The sequence below is a fragment of the Saprolegnia parasitica genome, assembly GCF_000151545.1.
Source record: "Saprolegnia parasitica CBS 223.65 unplaced genomic scaffold supercont2.3, whole genome shotgun sequence".
NCBI lineage: Eukaryota > Oomycota > Saprolegniomycetes > Saprolegniales > Saprolegniaceae > Saprolegnia > Saprolegnia parasitica.
This window is the reverse complement of record NW_012156397.1, coordinates 490,336-514,620: the sequence shown is the minus strand read 5'-3', so window position 1 is coordinate 514,620 and position 24,285 is coordinate 490,336. Positions and strand designations below refer to the sequence as shown.

The 24,285-nt window shown below is 59.3% G+C and overlaps 7 protein-coding genes across 7 annotated transcripts; 4 read left to right on the top strand and 3 right to left on the bottom strand.

The window, feature by feature from the left end:
- Positions 1 to 558: 558 nt before the first annotated feature.
- Positions 559 to 1,911, top strand: SPRG_19005 (hypothetical protein; the record flags this gene model as incomplete). Its single annotated transcript, XM_012339814.1, has 1 exon — positions 559 to 1,911. The coding sequence occupies one exon, from the start codon at positions 559 to 561 to the stop codon at positions 1,909 to 1,911; it is 1,353 nt and encodes a 450-aa protein (XP_012195204.1).
- A 521-nt stretch (positions 1,912 to 2,432) lies between these two features.
- SPRG_19004 (hypothetical protein) lies at positions 2,433 to 3,985 on the top strand (the record flags this gene model as incomplete). The annotated part of the gene is made up of 5 exons (XM_012339813.1): positions 2,433 to 2,630; positions 2,679 to 2,708; positions 2,759 to 3,227; positions 3,274 to 3,748; positions 3,778 to 3,985. 5 exons carry the CDS (start codon positions 2,433 to 2,435, stop codon positions 3,983 to 3,985), a joined length of 1,380 nt encoding a protein of 459 aa, XP_012195203.1.
- Positions 3,986 to 4,946: 961 nt separating this feature from the next.
- SPRG_19003 (hypothetical protein) lies at positions 4,947 to 6,516 on the top strand (the record flags this gene model as incomplete). The annotated part of the gene is made up of 4 exons (XM_012339812.1): positions 4,947 to 5,018; positions 5,060 to 5,155; positions 5,209 to 5,336; positions 5,400 to 6,516. 4 exons carry the CDS (start codon positions 4,947 to 4,949, stop codon positions 6,514 to 6,516), a joined length of 1,413 nt encoding a protein of 470 aa, XP_012195202.1.
- Positions 6,517 to 10,991: 4,475 nt separating this feature from the next.
- SPRG_19002 (hypothetical protein) lies at positions 10,992 to 12,368 on the bottom strand (the record flags this gene model as incomplete). The annotated part of the gene is made up of 2 exons (XM_012339811.1): positions 10,992 to 12,155; positions 12,204 to 12,368. 2 exons carry the CDS (start codon positions 12,366 to 12,368, stop codon positions 10,992 to 10,994), a joined length of 1,329 nt encoding a protein of 442 aa, XP_012195201.1.
- Positions 12,369 to 13,490: 1,122 nt separating this feature from the next.
- Positions 13,491 to 14,909, top strand: SPRG_19001 (hypothetical protein; the record flags this gene model as incomplete). Its single annotated transcript, XM_012339810.1, has 2 exons — positions 13,491 to 13,661; positions 13,719 to 14,909. 2 exons carry the CDS (start codon positions 13,491 to 13,493, stop codon positions 14,907 to 14,909), a joined length of 1,362 nt encoding a protein of 453 aa, XP_012195200.1.
- Positions 14,910 to 15,040: 131 nt separating this feature from the next.
- On the bottom strand, positions 15,041 to 19,352 carry SPRG_22069 (hypothetical protein; the record flags this gene model as incomplete). Its single annotated transcript, XM_012339943.1, has 8 exons — positions 15,041 to 15,310; positions 15,362 to 15,499; positions 15,584 to 16,189; positions 16,242 to 16,433; positions 16,524 to 17,016; positions 17,777 to 18,720; positions 18,763 to 19,087; positions 19,132 to 19,352. 8 exons carry the CDS (start codon positions 19,350 to 19,352, stop codon positions 15,041 to 15,043), a joined length of 3,189 nt encoding a protein of 1,062 aa, XP_012195333.1.
- A 518-nt stretch (positions 19,353 to 19,870) lies between these two features.
- SPRG_18997 (hypothetical protein) lies at positions 19,871 to 20,990 on the bottom strand (the record flags this gene model as incomplete). Its single annotated transcript, XM_012339809.1, has 4 exons — positions 19,871 to 20,041; positions 20,093 to 20,467; positions 20,522 to 20,809; positions 20,859 to 20,990. The coding sequence occupies 4 exons, from the start codon at positions 20,988 to 20,990 to the stop codon at positions 19,871 to 19,873; spliced, it is 966 nt and encodes a 321-aa protein (XP_012195199.1).
- Positions 20,991 to 24,285: the final 3,295 nt, after the last annotated feature.

Sequence of the window (24,285 nt, the reverse complement as noted above, 5' to 3'; positions counted from 1 at the left end):
CCACGTGGCAGCGCGGCGGAGACCTACGGTTATAGGGGCGTGCAGCGACAACCCAAGCGCCTTTGTATGGCGGAACGACTGCGATTAGCTCTCGTGTGGGCAGCACCGTCACTGGATCGTCGCCCTCCTTTCATACATTTGATGAATTTCGCGCCAGTGTGCATGTGGCAAATGCAAGTAGCCGCGAGGGATTTGGGTGAGAAACTCCTGGCCTTCTTCAACGACTTGAGCCAGACGGGCGCACACACTTGCGCGCCGACGGTCGGTGCTATTCGCGTCGCGTCATGACGCCACGTCGAGCGCTACCCGCACGCAGTCGCGAGAACGCCTCGAGTGCATAAAGATCGACGTTGCCGACTTTGCCGTTTGGCGGTTACCTGCGAATCTTCGATGTGTGGGATCCGCGGCCGCACAGCGTGCCCCGTCACGCCTTCGAACTTCGATCTGATTACACACACGAAGGCAACTGCGCGATGATCTCGATGGGGCGCGGTGCGCTTCGTCCAACAGCAGTAGCACGGTGCATCATCGAAGAAGCAGTTTGCAAAAGACGGCCTCATGCACGAGATCTGCTTTGAAGACATTCTGCCGCCGTCGCAGTGGGTCTCCAAGAAGGAGCGGTACCGCTGCGACGCGTGCTCCAAAAAATTCCACAACCTCTTCCGCCGCCGCCACCACTGCCGCCTCGTACGTCGCCACCATCGTCGTCTCCTCGTCCTTAGCAACTATGACTTAGTGTGGGCAGCTCTTCTGCAAGGATGCATCTTGCATAAGCTCGTGCATCTCTCGCCTGAGCGACACATGCCCATCAAGACGTGCGCCACGTGTGCGTTCGAGGGCCCGCCCGAGCGCAAAGCCGCCGCCGTCTCGCATCTCTCGTACACGGTCGACTCGGACCGGTTCACGACCGACTTGGGCTCCGACGACCTCTTGCTGTTTTCGCCCTTGGTCGACGATGGACTACCCAGCATCGAGTACGCACTGCACCGCGACCGTGGTGCGTCGCTCGACGAGATGGACGTTGACGAGGCTGCCGAGAAGGCCAACGAAGCCGATCGGCTCGAAGCGCTCCAGGCGTACAACGTGCTCTACTCGCCGCCGGACGAGACGTTCAACATCTGGTGCGACCTCGCCGCCAACACGATGGAGTGCCCGATCGCGGTCGTGAGTTTTATGGACAAGGATCGGCAGTGGTTCAAAGCCAAGCTTGGGCTCGCCAAGACGTCAGTGCCGCGCCAGCTCGCGTTCTGCGAAGCAGTGGTCACGTCGGGGCGGCCACAAGCCGTGCTCAACGCCGCGCTGGACCCGCGCTTTGAGCGCAGCCCGCTCGTCGAGAGCGGTGTTTGCTTCTACGCCGGCGCGCCGCTCACGACACCAGCAGGCCACGTCATTGGGACGCTTGCCGTGTTTGATATGGCACCACGCACTGAGTGCGAGAAGCTCGGGAGCTTAGAGAACCTCGCGCAGAGCATCATGAAGGACATGGAGGAGCGCCGGATCTTCGAGTTGCGCTACCGGCATCGGCGGCGGCGCCAAGCGGCGTCGTTCGACGACCGATCGTTGATCAAGTCGACCACGCCAGCGCCGTCGGTACGGCTCACGCCGGACTTTGGCCCGGCGCCGTCACTGGGTCCGATGCCGCCGACGCTGGACTTGCTGCCGCCCGAGATGGACCCGTCACGCAATGTCCCCGCGACCACCGAGTCGGTCATTATCGATGCCAACGTGGTCGAGACCGACGGGAAGATGCAAGACATGCTGCTCGATTTGCTCTGCAAGACGACCGAGACCCAGCAGCATTTGGCGTCGCAACAAGGGTCGATGTTTGCGACGCTTGGTCACCACACGGAGCAAATTGACCGGCTCGCACAGGCCGTCAAGCGCATGGAGTCCAAGCTCTGCCCGCTCTAAGCGCCACCAAAAATGATGTTTCCTAAAAGTATTGTTTAATCGAATCGTATTTGATGTCGTGTGTGCAACGCCGTGAGGGTCGCAGTGGTCAGCAGTAGACGAGCGCCGTACGGTGCGACGGCTCTCCGATCACCAGCACCGAATCTCGTAGCTCGTGACGCTTGAGATGCATCCGACAAGCTCGTGTCGGCGGCGCCGTGTCGCGGGTCGACGCTGTCGAAGCGTCATCGCTTTGCCAGGTGCACTGTCAAATCTTGGGCACCAGCTGGTGCCACGCGTGCCATTTCTTTGAAACGTCCCTGTCAAATCCGAATTTCACGCGAGTGCATTTCGGATATGTCCGAATGTCAAGGTTCATTTCGGACATTGGCGGGTTCAAAGCGGTGATTTGACACGCATGACCCTTATTTGAGGCGCGTCGCTTTGGCAAAGACAGTCGGGTGACACACTGCGTTCGGCGTTGAGACGACGACGACGACGACGACAACGCCATCAACAATACCCTAGAGCGCAATAGTACGATGGACGGAGACAAGAGTCCGTTCGCGCGCAAGAGTCCCAAGACGCCGTCCGGGCGCTTCGACTTTGGCCAGCCGCCGCTCGCCATCTCGCAGATCATCCACCCCGACGACTGGGTCGACCACGGGCACCGCCGCAAGTGCTACGTGTGCGCCAAGGTCTTCAACAAGCTCCTGCGCCGCAAGCACAATTGCCGCATGGTACTATTTGATTGCTTTCACGTGTGGCATGGCTCGACAATGCTGTAGTGCGGCGAGGTCATTTGCAGCAAGTGCCGCGTGCCCAGCGCCTCGTGCTCGCACGCCACGAGCAGCCAACGGTCGCGCAGGTCTGCCTCGTCTGTGTGCAAAAGATCCCTGTGATGCATGCCGCCGTGGACGCCCGTCGTCCGGACCGACGCAGCTCGGGCCATACCATCCTCGACGACCCCGCGCACTCGTCGTCGTCGTCGTTCTTTGTGTTTCACGACGACCACATGAGCGTGACGAGTCAGAGCAACATTAGCAGCGCGTACAGCAACGAGACGGAAATGCAACTCTGCAGCTACCGCCTCGACTACGACTGGGAGTACCCGTGGCCCAAGCCGCCGCCCGTGCCGTCGCCGGTCGAGAAGCAGACGACCGAGATGCTCAAAATGCTCGACATCCTCGACTCGGCGCGCGAAGACGCGTTCGACCGGATTGCGGCAAGCGCGCGCAAGTCCGTGTCGTCGCATTGCAAGGCCGCGTGCGTCGCCTTTATGGACTACAAGCACCAGCGGCAGTGGTTCAAAGCGTACTTGGGCCTCGGCCAAGCCGGTACTCGAACGATCCTCTCCAACCCACTCCAACTCGAATCGATTAGAAATGCCGACGATGGTGTCCTTCTGCGCCCACACCATGTACCTTTTAGACGTGACGGTCGTCCTCGACACGACCAAGGACGAGCGCTTCTGCAAGAACCCACTCGTGACCACCGAGAGCACCAACTTTCGCTTCTATGCGGGCGCGCCGGTCATTGTCGAAAACGTTTGCATCGGCACCGTCTTCGTTGTCGACTCGGAGCCGCGATCAAGTCTCAGTGATGTCGACACGCTCAAGCTCACCAAGCTCGCGCAGCTCACGTCGCAGCTCCTCCTAGAGCGCAAGATGCTTCCCGCGCACTGCAGCATCAAGGGCGGTGTGCGTTCCATGAACCGGTCGTCGTCAGCGCCGTCGATGGACCAAATGACGCTCGACCGTCAGCAGGACGAGATCAAAGCGATGGCCAAGGCGCGGAAGCGATCGCTCGAGCCGACGCCCGTCTCACTACCGCCCCCCAGCACGCCCCCCAGCACCCCGTTGGCGGCGGCAGTCGTGCCCTCGGGAGGGGGGAAGGCGTCTCGCCGTCGATGGAGGCCATGCTGATGAACTTATTGAGCAAGACGACCGAGACGCAGCAGCAGATTGCGACGCAGCAAGGCACGCTCTTTGGGAAGCTCGAAGAGCACAATACGCAAATCTCTAAACTCGCTGAAGCCGTGGCCCGCATGGAAGCCAAGTTGTCGACCGAAGACGACCCGCCGACGACGCAATGAGCGCGACCGTCGCGACAACCCAGTCGTCGTTAACGTAAGTAGTTTGTGCACGTTTTCGTTTTACCTTTTAGCTTTGCGAGCGTCGCGACTTGCGTTCTTGCATGCACCAAGTATGTGTACACCAATGACAGGTTAAAGGTGGACGCTCGATCGGCATTTGGTCGCGGGAGCAAACTCTAGTCCCACCGCGAGCCCTACCCCGCTGGCACCACGACCAAGGGAATACCCCCATTTTTCCTTGTTTCTGACCGACGCTCGCCAGTCGAATGATGGGCTCAAGAGTTTGTAGAGGTTGGCTCCAAGCGCAGTGCATATGCCTCTGACGTCGTCCAGCGTCAGAAATCGCTTCTCGTTGTGGCCGCGCGTCAATGCAATTTCCCAATCGGCCGCGGCTGTTGGCGCTCAACGACTGGCACGGGACCATGCTCGGAGGGTAGTAAGAGCGCGACCTTGCGATGCGAAGACGAGCGATGCGAAGACGAGCACAGTACGACACCACCGACCGCGGTTCAGCCATGTTCACTTCCTATAGCACCGTGTAGTATCAAGGAAGAAAGCGCTGTCCAGAAGAATCTCAATCATGTCGATCCACGCATCTCAAAAGCCTCGTCTCCAAACTCAACATCTACCGATTTGAGCTTCCTCTCACACTTGATATTGCCGGCGCGACCCAACACCTTCACTGCGCCCGAGCACGTTGGCGCCAACGGAAGGCAATCCAGCGACGTGGCACCATATAAGCAGCCAGTCGAGACGCATGCGTTGCATCGTTCGAGTAGATACGAGCAGCTGCATCCAATGGAACGCTTGCGATGGATGCTCCCAACGCTTCTCAAAAGCGGCTCAACACTTGTTGTTTTGAGTGTTTGCCGCGTCGACCTCTCACACTTGATATTGCCGGCGCGATCAAACCGACGGGAACCAATCACAGTCTTTTATCCCACAGAAAGGCCAGCCCAAAATGCCCGCGACGCCGCGCTTTCTGGTGCGCCAAGACGACGCGTTTGTGTACATCGACATCCACGTGCCGTACGTGCGCGTCTCGGAGCTCGAGTACACGATCGACGGCTGCAGCTTTCACTTTACTGCAAACCGTACCTGCTCAACCTCACGTTTCCGCTCGAGGTCGTCGACGACGACCGCGCCAAGGCCGTCTACGACATCAACAAGGTACGTACATGACTACATATCTACGCAGAGCCAACCTGTGTACTACGCATTAGGAGCACGGCACCATTTTTGTACATTTGCCAAAGGCGACGCCGGGCGCGCACTTTCCCGATCTCGACCTTCTCACGACGCTTCTCCAGCAAAAGAAGTGGAAGCCCCAAGACGACGGCCTTCCCGATGCGTACGCTGACGACTTTTGACGAGCTGGTGTATGTAGGTATACTGACAAGTAGCATGGTTGTAGGTTGCCCAAGCCGCCGCTGATCGAGGTCGTCGCGTCGTCGTCATCTTCGACAGCCGAGGAGATCGAGACGACGATGCCGGCGCCAGCACCGATGGCGACCGACGCGAGCTTGCTCTCGTTTGAGACCAAAGCGCCGCCGATCACGCTGCACATTGGCCCGCCCTCGTACGGTTTTAACAACCGGTTTACCGACTTTTTCAAGGTGTGGCACGGCGAAGTGTCGGAAATTCTCGCGCTGCCGCTGCCCGACACGACGCCCGCGAGCGACCGGTCAGTGCTTCAAGCCGCTATGGAAGACAAGGATTTTGACGTGGAGCGCTATTTGATTGACTTTGCCGGCGCGGACGAGGACGAGTACCTCGCGGAAGCCTTGCGGTTCGCGCCATTTTGGGCCTCGCTGCCTGAAACCAAGCCGCCGTCGACGTCGTTGATCCAGGACATGGACAGTCTATCGTTGGACCCGGTCTTTTCGTTTACGGAAGCCGAGCAAGAACTCTTGCGGCGCCTGCCACACCGCGAACACCTCCTCTCGCGCGATGAGCAAGCCGTGCTCTTTGGTGGTCTCTGCGACCTCCTCGCGTCGTATGCGTACGACTTGCGCTCGACGACGGGTGACGCGACGGTCGAGTCGGCGTGGACCATCATGATCAACAGCGCGACGCTGGCGTGGCTCAACCCCAGTGCCGACCTCGATCTCGTGGCCAAGACGAGCCTCCGGCGCATGCTCACGTACCCGTTACTGCGCCAGCACTCGCTTGCGCTGCGCGTGCTAGATGACGTGCACGACATTCTCGCCCGCGGCAAGCGCGTGGTGCTGCGCTGCTTGCTGCAAATTTTTGACATTTTGGCCAAGTCGGACCAGCACTACCTGCTCAATACGCTCTTCCTCGACGATTACTGTGTATGGATCCAGCGCCAGAGCGACACGGCGCTCTTGGACCTCGCACAACGCCACAAGGCCGCGACGCACAAGCTGCGCGCCGACAAGGACACATGCGGCTGGGCGCTCAAACACATGGAAGCCATGCTCACGGCCGCCACGAGCGACGACGATAGCAGCAGTGAGGACGACGACGAGAGCAGCGACGACGAGAGTAGTGACGACGAAGCGTCCTAAGTTGCGTGTTCTGGTACTCGAACGATGTTTGCATTGTATTATTTGTCTATTCAACGCGCTGAAGTGATCGTTACAAAAGCACAAGTTGTCGTTGAAACCGTCAGTCTACAGCCTATCGAACCAATCGGCGCGGACGAGTCTCGCATCCAGTGATGTGATTGGCTCAAAAGGACGCAACACGCTGGCCTCGACAAAGGATCGGCGACCCATTGCACACGTCCCGGTTTGCCCGCGTCAACAAGGCATCCTAGTTCGCCATCGGCGAGTCCTACGTCATCGTCGAAGTTGCTGCTGCTGCTGCGACAGAGATACCGCAAGTAGATCGTCCTTCCGTCCGACCGGTCGGACAACAACAGCGTTGAGCTAGTCCCAACACAAAACAGACGCGACGAGTACCCACGACCCGTACTCGAGAAAAAAAAAGACAACGACGGCGACAAGAAAGCATGTCGCCGACCAGCTCGACGGGATCCGCCCAAGTACATTTACAACATGCTACCACCCACGTATATGATGTGCCTGTCGTCTGGGAGAGCTGTGGGGGTAGCTGTCTCGGGTACCGACGAGACGTCCATCGTGCCACTCTGTCTCCTTTCTCTGGTGTGTCGCCGAGACGCGATGCGAAACCGAGTTCTTAGAGACGCTGTGATGTATGGGTGTCTTCCTTTCTTTCCCGCAAGCGCCATGTCGCGTCCGTGCGCCGGCACCAGAGACACGTGCCTCGTCGCAATTGCGCCACTTGCAGCCCATCTTTGGATCCAAATCCTCAAAGCATTTGCACGCGCAGGATGTACGCTGCCTTGGACGAGACACGGCGCCACCGCGCCGCGTTCAAAGACTATCTCCTCAGCCCGAGCCATACGCTCGTGCCCCACGCCAAGCACGCGACGGTCATTGGCGCCTGTTTTGTCTGTCTGCGGAAATTCTACCTTGTGCGCCCCAAACACCGCTGTCCGCTTGTACGTCAACCGAATGATTATAACCAGAAGGATCATATTGTCGTCTAGTGCTGCGAAGTCGTGTGCAGTCGGTGCACTTGGTCCCTCGATGTGCTCGGGCGCGACCACCATTTGCACCAAGTCGTCGTCTGCGTGAGCTGCTACTTTGATAAGCGCATCCAGGACCTCGTGACCCAAGACGACAGCGACGACGACGACGACCCCGGCGCGACCTACCCCAACGATCGAGATGACGATGACGATACGTCCTCGAACGACGAAGAGTCGTACTCGGAAGACGTGTACCCGTGGACTCCCAGTAGCGATCGCCGCATCTCGATGGACACCAACAACAATGCGGCGCATTCCAAACCGGTGGAGCTCGACCCGCTTCCCGAGACGCCGGCGCCGAGTCGCCCCAAGCCGCAACGTGGCTCACGTCTCCGGCCGCGTCGGTATGCCTTTGTCAAGCGCGACGAGCTCGTTCCGAAGCGCGAGCTCGCACCCAAGCGCGATGCCACGCAGTGCGAGCGCTGCCGCCGGTCGTTCAAGCTCCTCCATCGCAAGCACCACTGCCACACGGTAACTCGATGCTTTTCAATGCGGAAATGCAAACTGGCCTAGTGCGGCAATGTCTACTGCAGCCACTGTACCACGCACCAGTTTACGTCCGCGGCAAAAGGCCACGCACTCTGCCACGTGCGCGTCTGCTGGACATGCGTCCACATTAGCATCGTCCAGAGTACGTTTCGAAGCTGTCGACGCAAGCAAGTGACTGTCACGGCGCTTCTGCACGACCCGTCGTTCCATCCCATCCACACGCGGCAGTACGAGGGCCGCGACATGCTCACCAGTGTCCTCCAACTCGAAGCCAGCGGCGTCGTGCCGTATGAGAGCCTTGTCTCGAGGGACTACCGGTCGCTGGTCAGCAAGCACACGACATGCTTTGCATGTCGCTCGGGGTTTCTCTTTCTCTTGCGCAAGGATTATTGCCGACTGGTATGTGAACACTATTGTCATCAGACGGTTTCCTGCACGTGCATGATGTAGTGCGGCGAAGCACACTGCGCATCGTGTCTCAATACGCTTCTGGCCGCGGGGGAGACATCCAAGGTCGAGCTCGAGCTCGTCAAGGTGTGCCAAGCGTGCCGGCTGCAGCACTGCGAAGACGTCACGCGCCGTTTCTGCGGCATCGAAGCGTCGCCGTGACCGACCGTGCGCGTGGGTTGTATCGACCTTTATGTGCAGTCCTTGTCCGTTCCTATTTCTTTACCGTGTACCGTACGCATCAGTTGACATGGTGTGCTGTTGAAACTCAATGGAAGTTACTCTTTTGACGTTGAGGTTCATTTTGCAACGTTGACGCGAGAGCTCGGCGTTTTTCCAACTTGCCACACAGCACCAAACATCAGACAATCCCACCGGTCGACGGCTGACCATGGACTCAAACAAGTGGGGCCGACAACAACGACTAGAACCAGCAGCGTTTGCCACCGCAGCTGTGCTTTCAAGCACGAAGCCAAGCAACGGGCACAGATTGCCTGTCTTTGGGCCGGCCCAAAAGCCACTCCGCCAATCCGCACTGTCTTCTTCGCCTCCTCTATTGCGATGACCGAGCGTCCGTCTCGCCGATGGTCGATCCTCAAGGACGACCTCTTGCACCCCCTAGCGCTCGTGCCACTCCAAGCGCGCGCCAACTGCGCCGTGTGTCTCCGAACGTTTTCCCTGTTTCGCGCCAAGTACAACTGCTCGTTGGTACGTCACCACTAGTAGCCTCTCGTTTTAGAAGACAGTCCTCTAGTGCGGCCACGTCATTTGCCGCAGCTGCGTGCTTCGGCTACCGGTGCAAGACGACGCGAAGCAGCAGCACGTCATGGCGTGCGAAGCGTGCCTCTTTCACCAAGCCGAAAACACCCATCGACGCTGCCAAGCGTCGGCCTCGGACGTCCCGCTTTTGGACGAGGCGACGACCGACGCGGCGTCGCGTGGGTCGGTGTCGCTACCGTCGTCGCCCGCAGGCCTCCCGCCGTCCGCACCACGCACCACGTTTGTTTCGCATCGTGAGCTCGTGACGATCCTGCCGCCTCGCCGAAGCGCACTCTGCACACGCTGCCTCCGCGTCTTTGGCATCTTCCGCGTCCAGTACACATGCCGCACGGTACTGACTGTCCTTTCCCACTTTGCCGTTCTAAGAGCGCGTATTTCTTAGTGTGGCGATGCATTTTGCGGCCACTGCACGCTGACCAAGCTGGCGCTACGCCCCGATGGTCGCTCGTCGTACGACGTGGTGGTTTGCAAGACGTGCGTGCACATTGGCGAGGTCCATGGGGACTACGCACGCTGCAAAGCGCTGCAGCCACAGGTCTTAGCCCGCCTGCATGCACCGGTCGACGCACCGCTGCTCGCGCCGGACGACGTCGTCGCCGCTCTGCGTCTCGAGTGCCTCGATGTCGTCGAACACGCCAACTTGATCGAGAAGCAGCGCTGGGTGCCGACGACGCAGCGGTCGACGTGCACCAAATGCAACGCCCGCGTGCCGTTTGTGATGTACAAGAGCCACTGCTATCTCGTACGTACTGCGATTCTACCATGTGTTGACGTTGCCTCCTATGCTCGTGTACTACTAGTGTGGCGAGGCCTTTTGCGTTGTCTGCTTGCATGCGATCCTTGTCGCGCACGCGCCGGGACGGCCCGACATGTACATTGCGCCCATCTGCCCGTCGTGCCACGCACGCCACTACGACCATGTGAACCGTCGCTTCTTGGGGTCCCCACGCGACGTCACTAGCCCGGGCACGCCGCCCGTCTCGCCAAATGTGTCCGTGATGCTGCACTTGCTCGAAACATCGTCGTCGCCATAAGGCAATGCCAGTAGCATACTGAACTACAAAAGGAGTCTGGCACAGGAGTCTATTGCCTCGTGGTGTCAAGAGGGTACCCAGGCATGCATCGCGAGGAGCTGACGTGGCAGCTTGACAGTGCCGTTCATAATAAGGGCATGTCGCGTGTGTCGACCAAACCCTAGGTACCTACCTACCTACCTACCTTGGTAGCAGAAACCTCCTCTCACGACGTGCGCCCGTGACACAGCGCGAGCTGCATGAGACAGCGACTTGACCAAAGTATTCATTTTACGGTTGGAAGATACTCTGAGGCGCCAGCTGACGGTCAGACGGTGACGTGGGTTGAGCCCGCCGTCGGGCTGCTACGGGTGGCATGGTGTAATACCACCACTGTACCGTCCATGAGTCTTCGTCATATGAGAGATGATAGGTGAGAGCATCATCATCGTCATGATCGAACGTCGGTCGAGCCTCTACTACCGCGCAGCAGCCACGTTGTCGTGTTGTCACCGCGACAGCTCCACAAAGAAGCAGGAAGCCGGACAATCCGAGTGTTGGTTTTTGCCTCAAGTCGATCTCTGGAATTCTGACGTCGTGTAAGGCAACAGAAGAGGAGACGTATATAAGGGCTGGCGGATGGGTATAAGAAGCAACAACTCGACACGGACACGGTTCTTGGAATATAAATAGCTCCTTACTCAGCTTCGCGTGCATCGAGCTTGGCCTCCATGCGCTTGACCGCGTCCGCGAGCTTGTCGATCTGCGCCGTGTGCTGGCCTAATGTCTGGAACATTGCGCCTTGCTGCGTCGCGAGCTGCTGCTGCGTCTCGGTCGTACGACAGAGCAAATCCATGAGCATCGTCTCCATTTTGGGACCCGCGACCACTTGGCCGTCGCCCGCATTTTGCACGACCAGGTCCTGCGACTCCTGCGCCGCCTTGGCAAAGCCGGCGGGGACAATCGCCGCGGCGTCCGACTCGTTCACGACGACCGCCGTCGGCGCCGGCGGTAGCCCGGACGAGAGCGGGGCCGCGACGGCGTTCTTGCGGTCTTCCAAGTTTTTCATCGCGACGTTCGAGAGCTTCTCAAGCGTCGCGAGGTCGCACGTGTGGCGCGGCTGGTTGTCAAACACAAAGACAGTACCGAGGATCTGGCCCGACGGCGTAATGATGGGCGACCCGGCGTAGAAGCGGATGCTGGCCGCGCCCGTGACCAGCGGGTTCTTGGCAAACCGCTTGTCCTGGAGCGTATCCAGGACCACCATCGGCTCCTTGGAGATGATCGTGTGTGCGCAGAACGACACGTTGCGCGGAATCTCCGTCTGCGCGAGGCCCACGGACGCCTTAAACCACTGCCGGTCCTTGTCCATGAGCGCGACGACTGCGATCGGGCACTTGAGCGCGTTGGATGCGAGGTCGCAGATAATGTCAAAGACGTCCTCGGGCGGCGTGTCGAGGATGTCAAAGCTCCGGACGGCCGCGAGACGCTCGTCTTCGCCTTGGAGCACCGGCGGCTTGGGCCACGGGTAGCCCCAGCTAAAGTCGAGCGGGTAGTTGTACTCAGCACTGGGGTCGTACGCCGACCCGTAGCTGCGCTGCTCGACAAACGAGCCGGGCGGCGACGACCGGTACGTCGATTCCGAGTTCTTGGCCATGCTAGGACTCGCGTCCACCGTTTTCGCCGAGTAGCGCGAGTCGGGGCCGTTGTCCATGCGCGCGTTGGGCGGTGCCTGCGGGTTGCCGCCGCCGCCGGCCTGGTTGAGGATGCACGACATGCACACCTTGACTTCGGTCTTGCCCTTCACGGGCAGATCGGCAATCTTCTTGAGAAGGCAGTTGCCGCAGACAACCTCGCCACACTAGCGTCATGGCATGAGACGGCGACGACGAAGAGAGGTCGCATGTACCACGCGGCAGTGGTGCTTGCGTCGAAAGTTGTGAAAGTTGCGCGTGCAGACGTGGCAGCGGTGGCGCTCGGCGTCCTGGACCCACTCTTCCTGGGGCTTGAGCTGGTCCATCGTGAGCACCTCGGTGGAGCGGCTGTTGACGCGCATGGCCTCGGCCTTGTTCATGCTGCCTGCCATCGCTCCTCTTCGGAAATACACCGGAATAACCGCTGTCACGCCTCTCGACTTTTCGGACCTTTACGCTGGCCTCTGCCGTCGCCGCTAAGTGCGGTTTGATAGCACGATGTTTGTATTGGCCTCGGTCAAGTACGTAGCGCATTCCATTAAGTGCGCCCATCTGGCTCGGCGTCCACTGTTCTTTTATTGTCCACACGAGTCTTTTATTACACATTTCGGTGTCTTTTAATCGTTGCACGTCTTTTAATCCATCTTTTCTTAGTCCCGACCGCCGATAAGGTTAACCGCCGGGTGTGTATCGCTTGCTGCGTCGTCGTCGTCGTTGTCGCCACATGGACCCGAGGTGCCATTGCCCACTTTAGAGGACGGGCTGCCGTACACTGCAACGTGGGGCAAGGACCACACCCGACGTTGCCTGCTAAAAACGCGACGGTTGCGCCGAGGTGCGGATCCGGCAGTGTGCGTCACCCAGATTGCCGTCCCGGCGCTAGAGTGGTTGCGAAGGAAGCTTCCTTGGCCGAAGTTGAAGTTGCTCGTCGCGCGAGCGAATTCTTGAAGCGCCGTCGTGACTTACACGCTGCATCGCTTGCAAGTCGTCGCTCGACCTCCTCGATGCGCTCCCTTGGGTCCAGCAGCCGTGGCCCAAAGACGCGGCGCTGCCTTGACGCGCCGGGATCGGCTTGGGCTCTGGCTTTTCTACGTTTCTTTTGTATGCAGTAGCCAATCCGGTGTCGCCAAGCATCGCTTTTGCACCAATCACACGCTGGTTTGCCGGCCCTCGGTGGACGTGGACAGCATTACGCACGGGCGCTTGACCGATGGCCACAACCCATATGGTCGACTAGTCGGCGCGAACGTGGAGCGCTATGGGCGTGCGATGGCCGTCAAGCCAGCGCCACGTGGAGCATCCATACGATACGGTGCGAATCCGTGCCTTTGCCATGGATCGTCCATGCGGACCCACGGCTCTCGGGCGAAGCGCGCCATATTGAATTGGCTGCGACATGGCACATGTCGCAGTAACGGGGTGTTGGTCATGCGGGTCGCGGTACCTGGTGCGGAAGGACTTGGTCTGTGTATGGCCCACTTCGTCACTTCGCCGCCAGCAGCATGCCCCGCGACAGCCGGAACGACATGCTCATGGCGCGCAGCATGAACGAGGTGCTCTCGGCAGACCAGATCAAGAACAACACCGAGTGGGTCCCGGACAACGAGCGCTCGCGCTGCAACCTCTGCACGCGCAACTTTGGCAGCTTTCGCCGCAAGCACCACTGCCGCATGGTAGTACCGCCGCCAACCATCCTACATACATATATGCTCATGCTCGTCGTCGTGTAGTGCGGCGAAGTGGTCTGCAATGCGTGCCTCTTGCGCAAGTGGGCCGAGGTCCAGCGCGGCAGCCGCATCGAGGTCAAGGTGTGCATGACGTGCATCCTCAACCACGCCAAGAACGGCCCACCGCCGCCGCAGCCCAAACCGTCGTCCTTGGGCCACGCGGGCGTCGGCCAGTCGGCGTCGTTCCGCAACACGCGCATCATGTCGGACAAGTCCGGTCGGTACTCGTCGCGCGACGACGGCGTGCCGAGCCATTTGCAGTCGCCGGTCGAGTCGTCGATCGGGAACGACGTGCACCACTACACCGAGCGCGACGTGCCGATGAGCTACGACTACCCGCTCGACTTTAGCTGGGGCTACCCGTGGCCCAAGCCGCCCGAGCTGCCGAACGAAGACGAGCGCCTCACCGTGCTCCGGAGCTTCAACATTCTCGACACGCCGCGCGAAGACACGTTTGAAATCATCTGCGACCTCGCGTCCAAGGCCATGAACTGCCCGATCGCCGTTGTCTCGCTCATGGACAAGGACCGGCAGTGGTTCAAGGCCAACGTCGGCTTGGCGCAGGGCGACATTCCGCGCAACGTGTCGTTCTGCGCGCACACGATCATCTCGAAAGAGACCATGGTGGTCCTCGACGCCAAGCAGGACAAGCGCTTCGCCAAGAACCCGCTGGTCACGGGCGCCGCCAGCATCCGCTTCTACGCCGGGTCGCCGATCGTGACGCCGTCGGGGCATGTCATTGGCACTGTCTTTGTGTTTGACACGGAGCCGCGGTCGACATGCGACATCACGACGCTTGAGAAGCTCTCGAACGTCGCGATGAAGCACCTCGAGGACCGACGCAACACGATCGCGGCCGACGACAGCAGTGGTGCGTCGTTCGTCCGCGCCGTGCCGCCGCCGCAGCCGCTGCAGTCGCAGGCGTCGCTCGAGGCGAGCGCACTCGTGCCCACGCCCAACCTGGCGACGCAGGACCTTGTCGTTCAGAACGCCGGGCCCGGCGACGGCCAAGTGGTCGCAGGTCCCAAGCTCGAGACGATGCTCATGGATCTGCTCTGTCGTACGACTGAGACGCAGCAGCAGCTCGCGACGCAGCAAGGCGCAATGTTTCAGACGCTCGGCCAGCACACGGCGCAGATCGACAAGCTCGCGGACGCGGTCAAGCGCATGGAAGCCAAGCTCGACACCATCTAATGCACCGTCGTCGTCGTTGTCACGCGACCACGCTGTGTGTATGTGTGAAGGATATGCAGAAGGCGGAGACTGCAGCGGGGCGTGTTAGTACCATATATAAATGAAAAACATGATAGCGTTCGTTTACGACCCTACTCGAGCTCGATCACGGGTGGCACGAGGAGGTGCCAGTACTCGGCGACCTCGAGCCACCACAGCGCTTCGCGGCCCACGCCCAATGGCATGACCTGGTGCGCTTGCAGCATCTCGCGACCAGTCGGTGGACCAATGACCATCACATACGCGCCAATGGGCAGCGAGAGCGACCGCGTGTTCTTAAGCACGTTCTCGACGTGCACCCAGACGATGCCCGTGCCGTCGTCAAGCGCAATGCGCTGCGCCTCGGTCGCGACGATGACACCCTAATGATAAGCATCGTATACAATAGCCGCCCAGGATGGCCGCGCTGGTACCTGGACCCATGCCCGCGTGAGGTCGACGCCTCGATACGTGTACTTGCTGCGGCTCTCGGGGATTGCTTCGCAGGTCACGAGCTGACAGGCAAAGAGCTTCCGCGTTGTGCTGACCGACAAGCCTTGCATTCTGGAATCCTGGAAATGATACACCGGATACGATGCCAGTCTATCCGGACATGTGAAGGGCAATCGGCCTCATCCGAGTTGGCGGAGGTCGACGACGAGGACGGGCGACCGGCAGGTGAACACGACGCCACTCTCGGGCTTGCCGCGGACACGCCCCAGCTCGATGAGGTCGCCGGCGGCCAAATGGACGACCGACGTCACGAGCTCGCCGTTGACAAACGTGCCATTGGTGCTGCCAAGGTCGTCGAGCTGCACCGCGGGCCTAGCCCATGATGTGTGAGGTGACCGCCGTCTGCATGTGCACACGTCGTACGCCATCGTATTGCCATGGAGGTGGACCGAGATGCGTGCATGGCATTTGCTCACGAGGCCTTGGAAATGCTGGCTCTCGATGACAACGTCGCAGCGGGTCGAGCTGCGGCCGATAACGTGTGAATGGACGATGCGAATGATGCGGGGTGGCGACGGCTCGTCGAGCCGAATGAGCTGCAGTACGGCGCTGGGTGACGCGGTCGAAGCGGTCGACGACGCAGTGAGCGGGGGCAGCGTCGTGGCGGTGCGCAGCGCAGGGAGCGCGACAGGCGGTGGCACTGCTGACAGCGTTTGGACGGACGGCAGGACGCCAGTGGCCTTGACCATTGGCTGCAACCGGCTCAGAAACGCCTTCTCGGCAGCGATGCGCTCCTTGGCCTTGTAATGCTACGTGGCCAAAGTATGTGAACATAGCTCACTGTGTAATCTCGTGGTATACCTTTTGAAGGTGGGCTTCGTACCACTTGCGATGCGTGAACCGCCGACCACCGCACTGGGGCGCAAAGCACCGGTACTCGGCCGGCTCTACCTTGACCCGGACACTTGGACGTCGGGTGACTGCTACCAGTGGTGGCAAGACGCCAAGCACACGCGTTTCCACGGCTGCTTGGTCAAGCGTCGGAATCGATGTCTCTGGCGTCGTTATCACCTCTACGTGCGTCTCTTCTCGTATTGATGGGCGTCGGGCAATGGCGGGCGGCGGTGCCATAACTACTGGTACCACCGCCGACGGCTTGAGTTCTCGCGCTCGCCACCTGCGTTGGAGCCGAAGCAGGTCTTTTGCGGCTGCTCGTCGGCGCAGGCGCATCGCGAACCGCTGCGTCGACGCTTTCCAAGTCGCGGTGGCACACGCTTCTCGCTTGGCGGCGCGCCACGTAGCATACGTCGCCTGAATGAGCAGCGCTGCCGTGACGACGACTTCATACCGACTGCTGCCAAGCTGCGACTCGAGGTCGGCGCGGGTCATTTGAATCTGGTCAAGCAGCTGACAAAGTCGCGGACGGAGCGTCGTGACGTCGTACTCGAACGTAGTCTCGTCCAAGCTCTGGACGATGAGAAAGTGACGCTTGGAGTTGTCGATCCGCGTCGAGCATTTCCAACAGACGACCCCGGACGCCTTCTGGACGCCAGTGTGCGGCGAGCACGACAGCGCACGGTCGGTGGCCGCGACGTCGTCAAGACAGAGACGCTCGGCCTGTAGCACCTTTTGCAGCCTACACACGATTACATCCACTGCATCCTCAGGGACAGTGGAATATGCAACAACACTGGACCTGGATCGAACTGCACGCCAGTGTTGCTGGACGCGCCGCAGTTGCTGTGGCCATCGCAACAACCACCGGCCGCTGCGATGATTGGCAATGCGTCGAGTGCTTTGCCATTCGCAGTACGCATGACGGTCTTGCAAGGTCCGAGCCAGATGTCGTACACACGCCTGGTGACAGCGGCGGACGTGGCGCCTGTTGGTGGGCGGGTGCCGCGCCGACGCGCCTTGAGCTCGGAAATGACCTTGCGCCGAAGAATCTGGTGTCGCAAGTCTCGACTAATGCCATCTAGAATGCGCTTGCAGCTGTCGATGGCGCGTGGCATCCGTTGTGTTGTCAATGCGACTCGGACAGAGTATTTTAGGGCCAGCGTTTCAAATGTAATTCGTTGAGTTGTAGCGTCCTAGTCGTCTGTCGACAGTCGTGGCCAACTTGTGATAAATACCCACCCCGTCTACCGATGTATGTACAACTTGTACTACACATATATCCTTCATTGCGGCCGATGAGCGTGGTGGCCGTGTCCACCGGGCCCAGACGACGCACGTCGCATTGTGGCTGCCACGACACGGGGCTAGGGTTGGTAGACACGAGTAATATGGTGAATATCGTGCTATCCACACTTTGATCGAGTGAAGACAAACGACAAATTGCACAGCAAAAACCAGATTCAAATTAGTTGCATGCACTGGAGCTACTTGGGCGAGACATGCACGCGTAGGCTTCGAGGGCCCGGAGCTGCTCATCGGACGACGGAGTGTATGTGAGCGGTGGCACGTCTTCTGCGACCGTTTCTGCCGAGTCAAGTCGCGGGTCGTCACATCGATTCGAGACGGGTATCTCTTTCCGGGATGGGTGGCGGACAATGACGACCGTCGGCGTCTCGTGCGGTCGAGCGTCCAAGTCCTTGTCCAGCAGGATGCTCCAGTCGGCTACCTCGAGCGTGTTTTTTCCAAACGAAAATATGGTGGCGGGCGACGCGGCGAACGACGTCTCTGGACAACACCTGTCGTCGTCGTCGTCGTCGTTGTTTTCAACGCCGTCGTCGGCCCCGAGGAGCGCTCGGTCGACCGACGTGTACGAAGTCACCTCGCCCAGCGGCAGCGTCAAGTTTAGCTTCTCGGCCAGGTTGGGGTCTTGGATGTACAGCTGAAGCGCTTTCGGTTGTGGCAACGGCCGGTTCGCAATGTCATTCCATGTCTGGGGCTTGGGTGTCGATGGCGCGGGTCGTCGCGGGGATGCTCGCCGCGGTGTTGCCACCGGCTTGGGCGTCGATGGCTTTTGAAAGAGTTTGCGAAACCCGCCACCGACACGCTTGAGCACGGTCAGGCGTGGTCGCGTCGGTGGTGGCACGGGTGTTCTAACTACCGATACCGTCGTCGGGGCGCGTAGCTCACTCTGTGCTTGGTGGTCCCCGTCGTCCTTGCTCGTCGCCGCTTTGTCAGTGTCGGATGCTGCTGCTGTCGCCGGGCTAGCAATCGTCGGAGGTGATGCCATCAACGTCGCATCACTCATCGGGTCCAAGGGCTCTTCGCGCTGGGCACACCTCGCTTCAATAGGCGCAACAACGGGCGCAGGGTGAGAACGCTGAGGGTACCGCTTCGCTACCAAGTGACGGCGCACATATGCCTGGATCCGCGTGGCCGAGACCTCCTACGCCACCGTGCTCGTCAAGTTGTAGTAGGCTCGTCGCACCTGGCACACGGCGACGCGCCGCGCTCGGTACGCTGCCTGCGCCGTCATGCGACGAACATGCGCTTGGATCTGCGCTGCCGCCGCGTGCAGTGCCGCCAGCTCCTTGCGCACCACGTAGCCGCGATGCAGCGCTTGAATGCGGTTGGCGCATTCATGCTCCCAGTGCCGCTCGCTCTCGGCTTTGAGTGCTTGGTGGTGCTCCCAAATGCGGAGACGGCGAAGGTACTCGCGCTGCTTGCGCTTCTCCTCGAGTCGGACGAGGGCGTCGTGCCGCGCGATGGCGTAGGCGGCGAGCTTTTCTTGCCGCCGCACTGCGTCCTGGGCTCTACACACATTGCTTTAGCGACGCAATGGCGTGAAAAGGCACACCGCTGGGCGGCGCGCAGCGACATGCGGGGCGCGTTCTGTAGCCGATGGTCCTCAAACATAAAGCCGTGAAACGCCGACGTGAACGCGGTCGAGCGCGGTCGGTTGTAGACATCTTTGTTGCGATACGAGTCGATTTGAACCCCGACGTTGCTTGGCGACGCAGTCAGTAGCAGTGGCAGCTTGGTCACGGGACGGTCTGTCCGCGCAGGGTGCAGCACCATGCTAGGAAAGGCCAGAGGTGAAACGTCGCCCAGAATAGACCATATCATCATTGGCCTCGTCGACGACGACATTGCGCATCCCATTGCGCGGTAGAACAACCAGTTGATGCACCGATGCGTGAAGACGAGGAGAGAGGTAGCCGCGACCGACGTTGATGGCATTGAAAAAGTTACCGCTATCGCCATAGGCTGTGGCAGCGAGGGGGCCACAGTCAACTATGATACGTAGTCAACTCTAGAGTTTTGCGTCGGTGCGATGGATTTCCACTGCTTTAAGAACAATGCGTCGCAGCCCATGCACCAGAAGAGATGTTGCCAACCACAACCTCCAACCTACAGCAATGGAGCGTGGAGATCTCGGCGCACCATCATGAAGAGCCATTAAGAGGAGTCGCCTCCCTTGTGCGCTGGATCAAGCAACAGCTGGATTGAAATAGACTCGTGGTTGCGAAGTACCATGGGATTTAAACCGATATGTTCAGGATGTGCACTATGTCAATGTCTCGCTGGTTGTAGGGTTAGGGCTCCAGCACCGTGCCCTCGGGGGCGGCGGGAAGCCACGGGTTGGGTCCAAAGCACTGCTTGGCGTTGCATTGAAAGCACTCTGGAACCGCACGTACTGTGCTAAGCACCGGTAGTGTTGCCGCGAGCTTGGAAAGCAGACACCGCGCACACACCACGTCACCGCACTAGTACCACAAGTCATCAGCACACACAGCAGCTAGAAACACGCAACGTACCACAGCGCAATGACGCTTCGTCAGCAGAAAACGACCCCAGCTGCCGCAGGACCCACAAAAGTTGCGTTCGTATAGCGACACCAACGCGTCCTCCGTCGCGAGGCCGCTCTCGGAGAGAATGGCCTTGGTGTCAAGGTCCAGCGCCTTGCGCAGTACGCTCTCGGGGTCCAGCGACGTCGTATTTGACGGAAAGTCGGGGGCGTGGAAGAGCGCACGGATCTGCGGCAGCAGCACCTTGCACTGCTCGTAGCTGCCGCCATCGACGATTGCAATCATCGCACATGTCGTGCAGACTCGCACATCGTGGGACGTATGGCCGTCGGGACGCAGAGCAAGCCCCGCAAGCGTGCACTCGGAGCAGTAGTGGTCACCGCACTACCGGTGTACATTTCATACATCCACGTCCTTTAGTGCATTCGACGTACGTACCGTCACACAGCCGTGCATCGTGTCAAGCCACGGAAACGGGCGGCGGCAGCGGGCGCAGTCAGCACGCGCTGCGCGCGCTGCTGCGATTTGGTCGGTCCGAATGAAGCGTTGGTCGCTCGGCCACTTGCGCGGACCCGTACCGTGGCACTCGTCGGTTCCATCCTGCGGCTTGTAGCGACCAAAGAGGCGCGGGTGGTTCCCATAGCACGGCGCGCACACGTTTCCTTGTGTCGAGTGCGTCTCGACTGAGGCCAGCTGCGTGCATGCTTGGCAAACCACCTCGCCACACTACGCACCAGACGCATCATGCACAGCACATGGCAAGCGATCGGAGTACCAGAATGCAGTGGAGCTTGACGGCAAGGAGCGAGAACGGGCGGAGGCACACGGTGCAGCCTTTGCAGCTGCTCGCCGATGCGTAGGCGGACGGCGATAGCAGGTCAGCGGGCTCGAGCTTGGGCAATACCATCGCCGTCGTCTTTTTGAAAATGCACTTTCGAAAAGCTCGTTTGGTTTCCATGTGCGACATGAGCTTGTGACCCGGGGCACTGACCAATGGCAACGTAGAGACCATCATTTCTCCTACAGGAATGCTGGTCGTGATACCCAGGGCGACCAGAGCAATCATCAGGTTCTACGTGCAGCACAATATCAAACTCCATTCAAGCCTTGGATAAGATCATGGTACAATGTAATAGGATATATTTATCCTACACACTCGAAAGTTACACGTTCTCCTGGTCCGCGGCTCGCTTGGCCTCAAAGCTCTTGACCGCTCCCTTAGGCGCATAGTTCTTCGACGAGCGCACGCTGAGCTCCGGGAATAAATGTTCTTGCTCCGCTGCATATTGGTTGTGTGTATTGGTCGTGAGTAGCAGCAACTCGATAAATTTGTCCAATTCCATGGTCGTGACGCCAGTATTGACTACCGGTACTTCCTTGCCCACGAGGCTTGTGGTGCTTTGAGAGTCGGTGGGGCGCTTCATTTCGACGAGTGCCAGACGAGGCTACTTTGAATGTGTCGTGCCATTTTCGAACTGGCGTGCGTCGCACGCTACGAACATTACGAGCTGAATTGTAGGATTCTGGGAAAGAAAATGCAACGGTGCTTACACACTGGTGCACGCGCCACGAATGTTCTATTCGTATCGCGTGTGCACTTGAGACTCTCAAGTGCGCACTCAAGTTGAGAGAGCGTCAGGCGCTTGGAGTTGGGCGTTGGTCACAATGATTGATTGTTCACAGTAAACGTGTGAGTTCAAAATCCCCGAACCCGCGCTACCAGTACCGGGTATTCACTGCAAGAGATTGTCGGCACGTGGGTCAAAAATCATTTTGACCGGTCGTATCTGCACAGTGGATCAAGTTGTTATACGTGGAAAATGGACACGAAGTGCGACACAGACACCAAGCGCACGCTACGCTCGTCGATTCCCGAGGCAGCGACCGTGCCCGCAGCGATGGCGCAGAGCCTCGCCAGGCGTCACGACGCACACACGACGGACCTGGGGACCGTGCTCATGGCCGTTGGCCCTTTCATGCTGCCTTTTCACGGCCTAATGACAGCAAACATGCTCCAAGCGCTGCAAAACCATGCCGAACAAATCGATAAGCTTGCGGAAATCGTCCAACGCATGGAGGACGAACTTAATGCGGCACACGAGCGTACGAGGCGCGAGTATAAGACGTCTCTTTCTTCTACTTGCTGCATCGTAACGTTAGCTCGTTCTTGTGGACCAACCTCGTTTCAACACACGTGACGTCGACGGAACTTGTTTCAAGGGCATAATCGAACGGATTAGGTCGGCGTGGGCAGCCATGGGTTCTCGCCAGTGTGTTGCTTGGCGTTGCAGTCAAAGCACTGCGCCACCTTGCGCATGTGCTCGCGCGGCGTCGCCCCCGCTGCAAACACAGAGTCGAGACAGAAAACGCAAAAGAGCTCGCCGCACTACAAATGTGTGCAACAATGATTCCAATGCAGACAAGTTGTCTTACCTTGGCGCAATGGCGCTTGCAGAGTCCGAAGCGGACGCGGCTCTTGCAGTCAAAGCACGCCGATCGCTGTCTCGGCGGCACGAGCGTGTCGGTCGATGCCAAGGTGCGCTCGGGAAGCACGCGTTTTGTATCGCAGAACATCGCGTGGTAGAGGGTGCCGTCCTTCTTAAGGTGCTGCGTGTTGGCGGGAAATGCTGGCGACGTCACCAGAGTTCGAATCTGGGCTTGAAGTGCTTTGCACGACGCGTAGTTCTTGTCGATGCGTGCGATCGCCGCACACGTGGTGCATGTTTGAATCATAAAGGACGTCGCGGCGCCTGGCTGCAGCGCGAGCCCATCCGTCGTACACCGCTCGCAGTAGGCACGACCGCACTAATACCAGCACGCTCATTGATCGGTAGGAAGAAGAGATGGCGAAATACCGTAGCACACCAGCGACGGTGACGCAGGAGTGTAAAGCTCCGAGCACACCTTGCACACGTGTGGCGATGGGCACTCGCATTCGGGGGCACGAGGTCCTCTGGGCGCGCAAACACTTTGGGGCCGGATAGCACAAGGTGCGCAGGGAGCGCCATGGACTTGATCTCGGTCATGTAAGGTCCTTGAAGTCGTTCATGCGTCTGAAAGCACACCGCGCAGACCGACACCGTGTCGTCTTGGCCCGTCACTGGAACGAGAAAGGTGCACCCATGGCACATTGCGTCGTCACACTAATACATTGTGGTGGATTTGATGTCGACAATATCGCTTCCATAAAGACATCGTACGAGGCGGCAGTTGGTGTTGCCCAAGCGTAACCCGATCGGAAGCAAGCAGACAACGCATGCTTTTGTTGGCGGCGTCTTCTTCGACGCATCGACGAGGTCCGAAGCGAGCAGCTCATAACGAGGATGCGGTGCTGTCATACGTCCTCAATGCGTCGTCTCCACGCAATGTGACCAAGCTGGGAATGAGAGTCATAAAGTCAGAGCCATGCGTGGCGTCAAAAGACGAGTAACGTTACTCATCGGGATGCTACCAACGCTCCGAATGGAGCGAAGTGAAAGCGTGGTCGTACAAGCCATGAATGGAATTCAGTCATGCGGGAAAGACATTGCGCTGCACACGCTTCACGAGGCGCAAGAACGTTCCGCTTGATGCCGTCGTCTGTGTGCTTCTTGATGCTAGCGACTGGCGGCGGTGCGGTCTCGTCGGGCGCAAAAAGGTCGATGCTTGGTTTACTTGAGCGCCTCGACGCGGCCGTCAAGATCGGCTTGCGCTTCTCGCGGAAGGCAGCGCGCTCTGCCTCTTGGTGCAACCGCTTGTCGCGCCGGACCTTCTTGATGTTCGCGCGCGTCCACACTACTTCGTGTGCTTGATCTGGAATGGATGTTTTATTGGCTCAATTATTAATTATTTATAGCCAATCACAAGACTTGATTCACGACATCGTCTTAAATAGTGTGAGCACCATTCAGCACAACGACGAGTAGCAGCCCATGGACATACCAGCGCCATGTAGTAGCCGGGTATACCTCTCCACACACTTATTGAATGACATAAATGTCGTTCCCGACGCTGCACGTAGCGCAATCACGCGCAAATCCATTTTCCATTTTTCGAGGTGGTGGCAGAATTGCCCAATTACTTCACGTGATATCGCAGGGTTCCAAAGCTCCAAGGACCGTAAAACTGGCTGCCACAGTTGACAATGGGTCTCGACCCAGTGTGCGACCAGCTTGTTGGTCGCCGTCGTCGTTTGGGCACTCACACCAAACTCGAACTGCCGA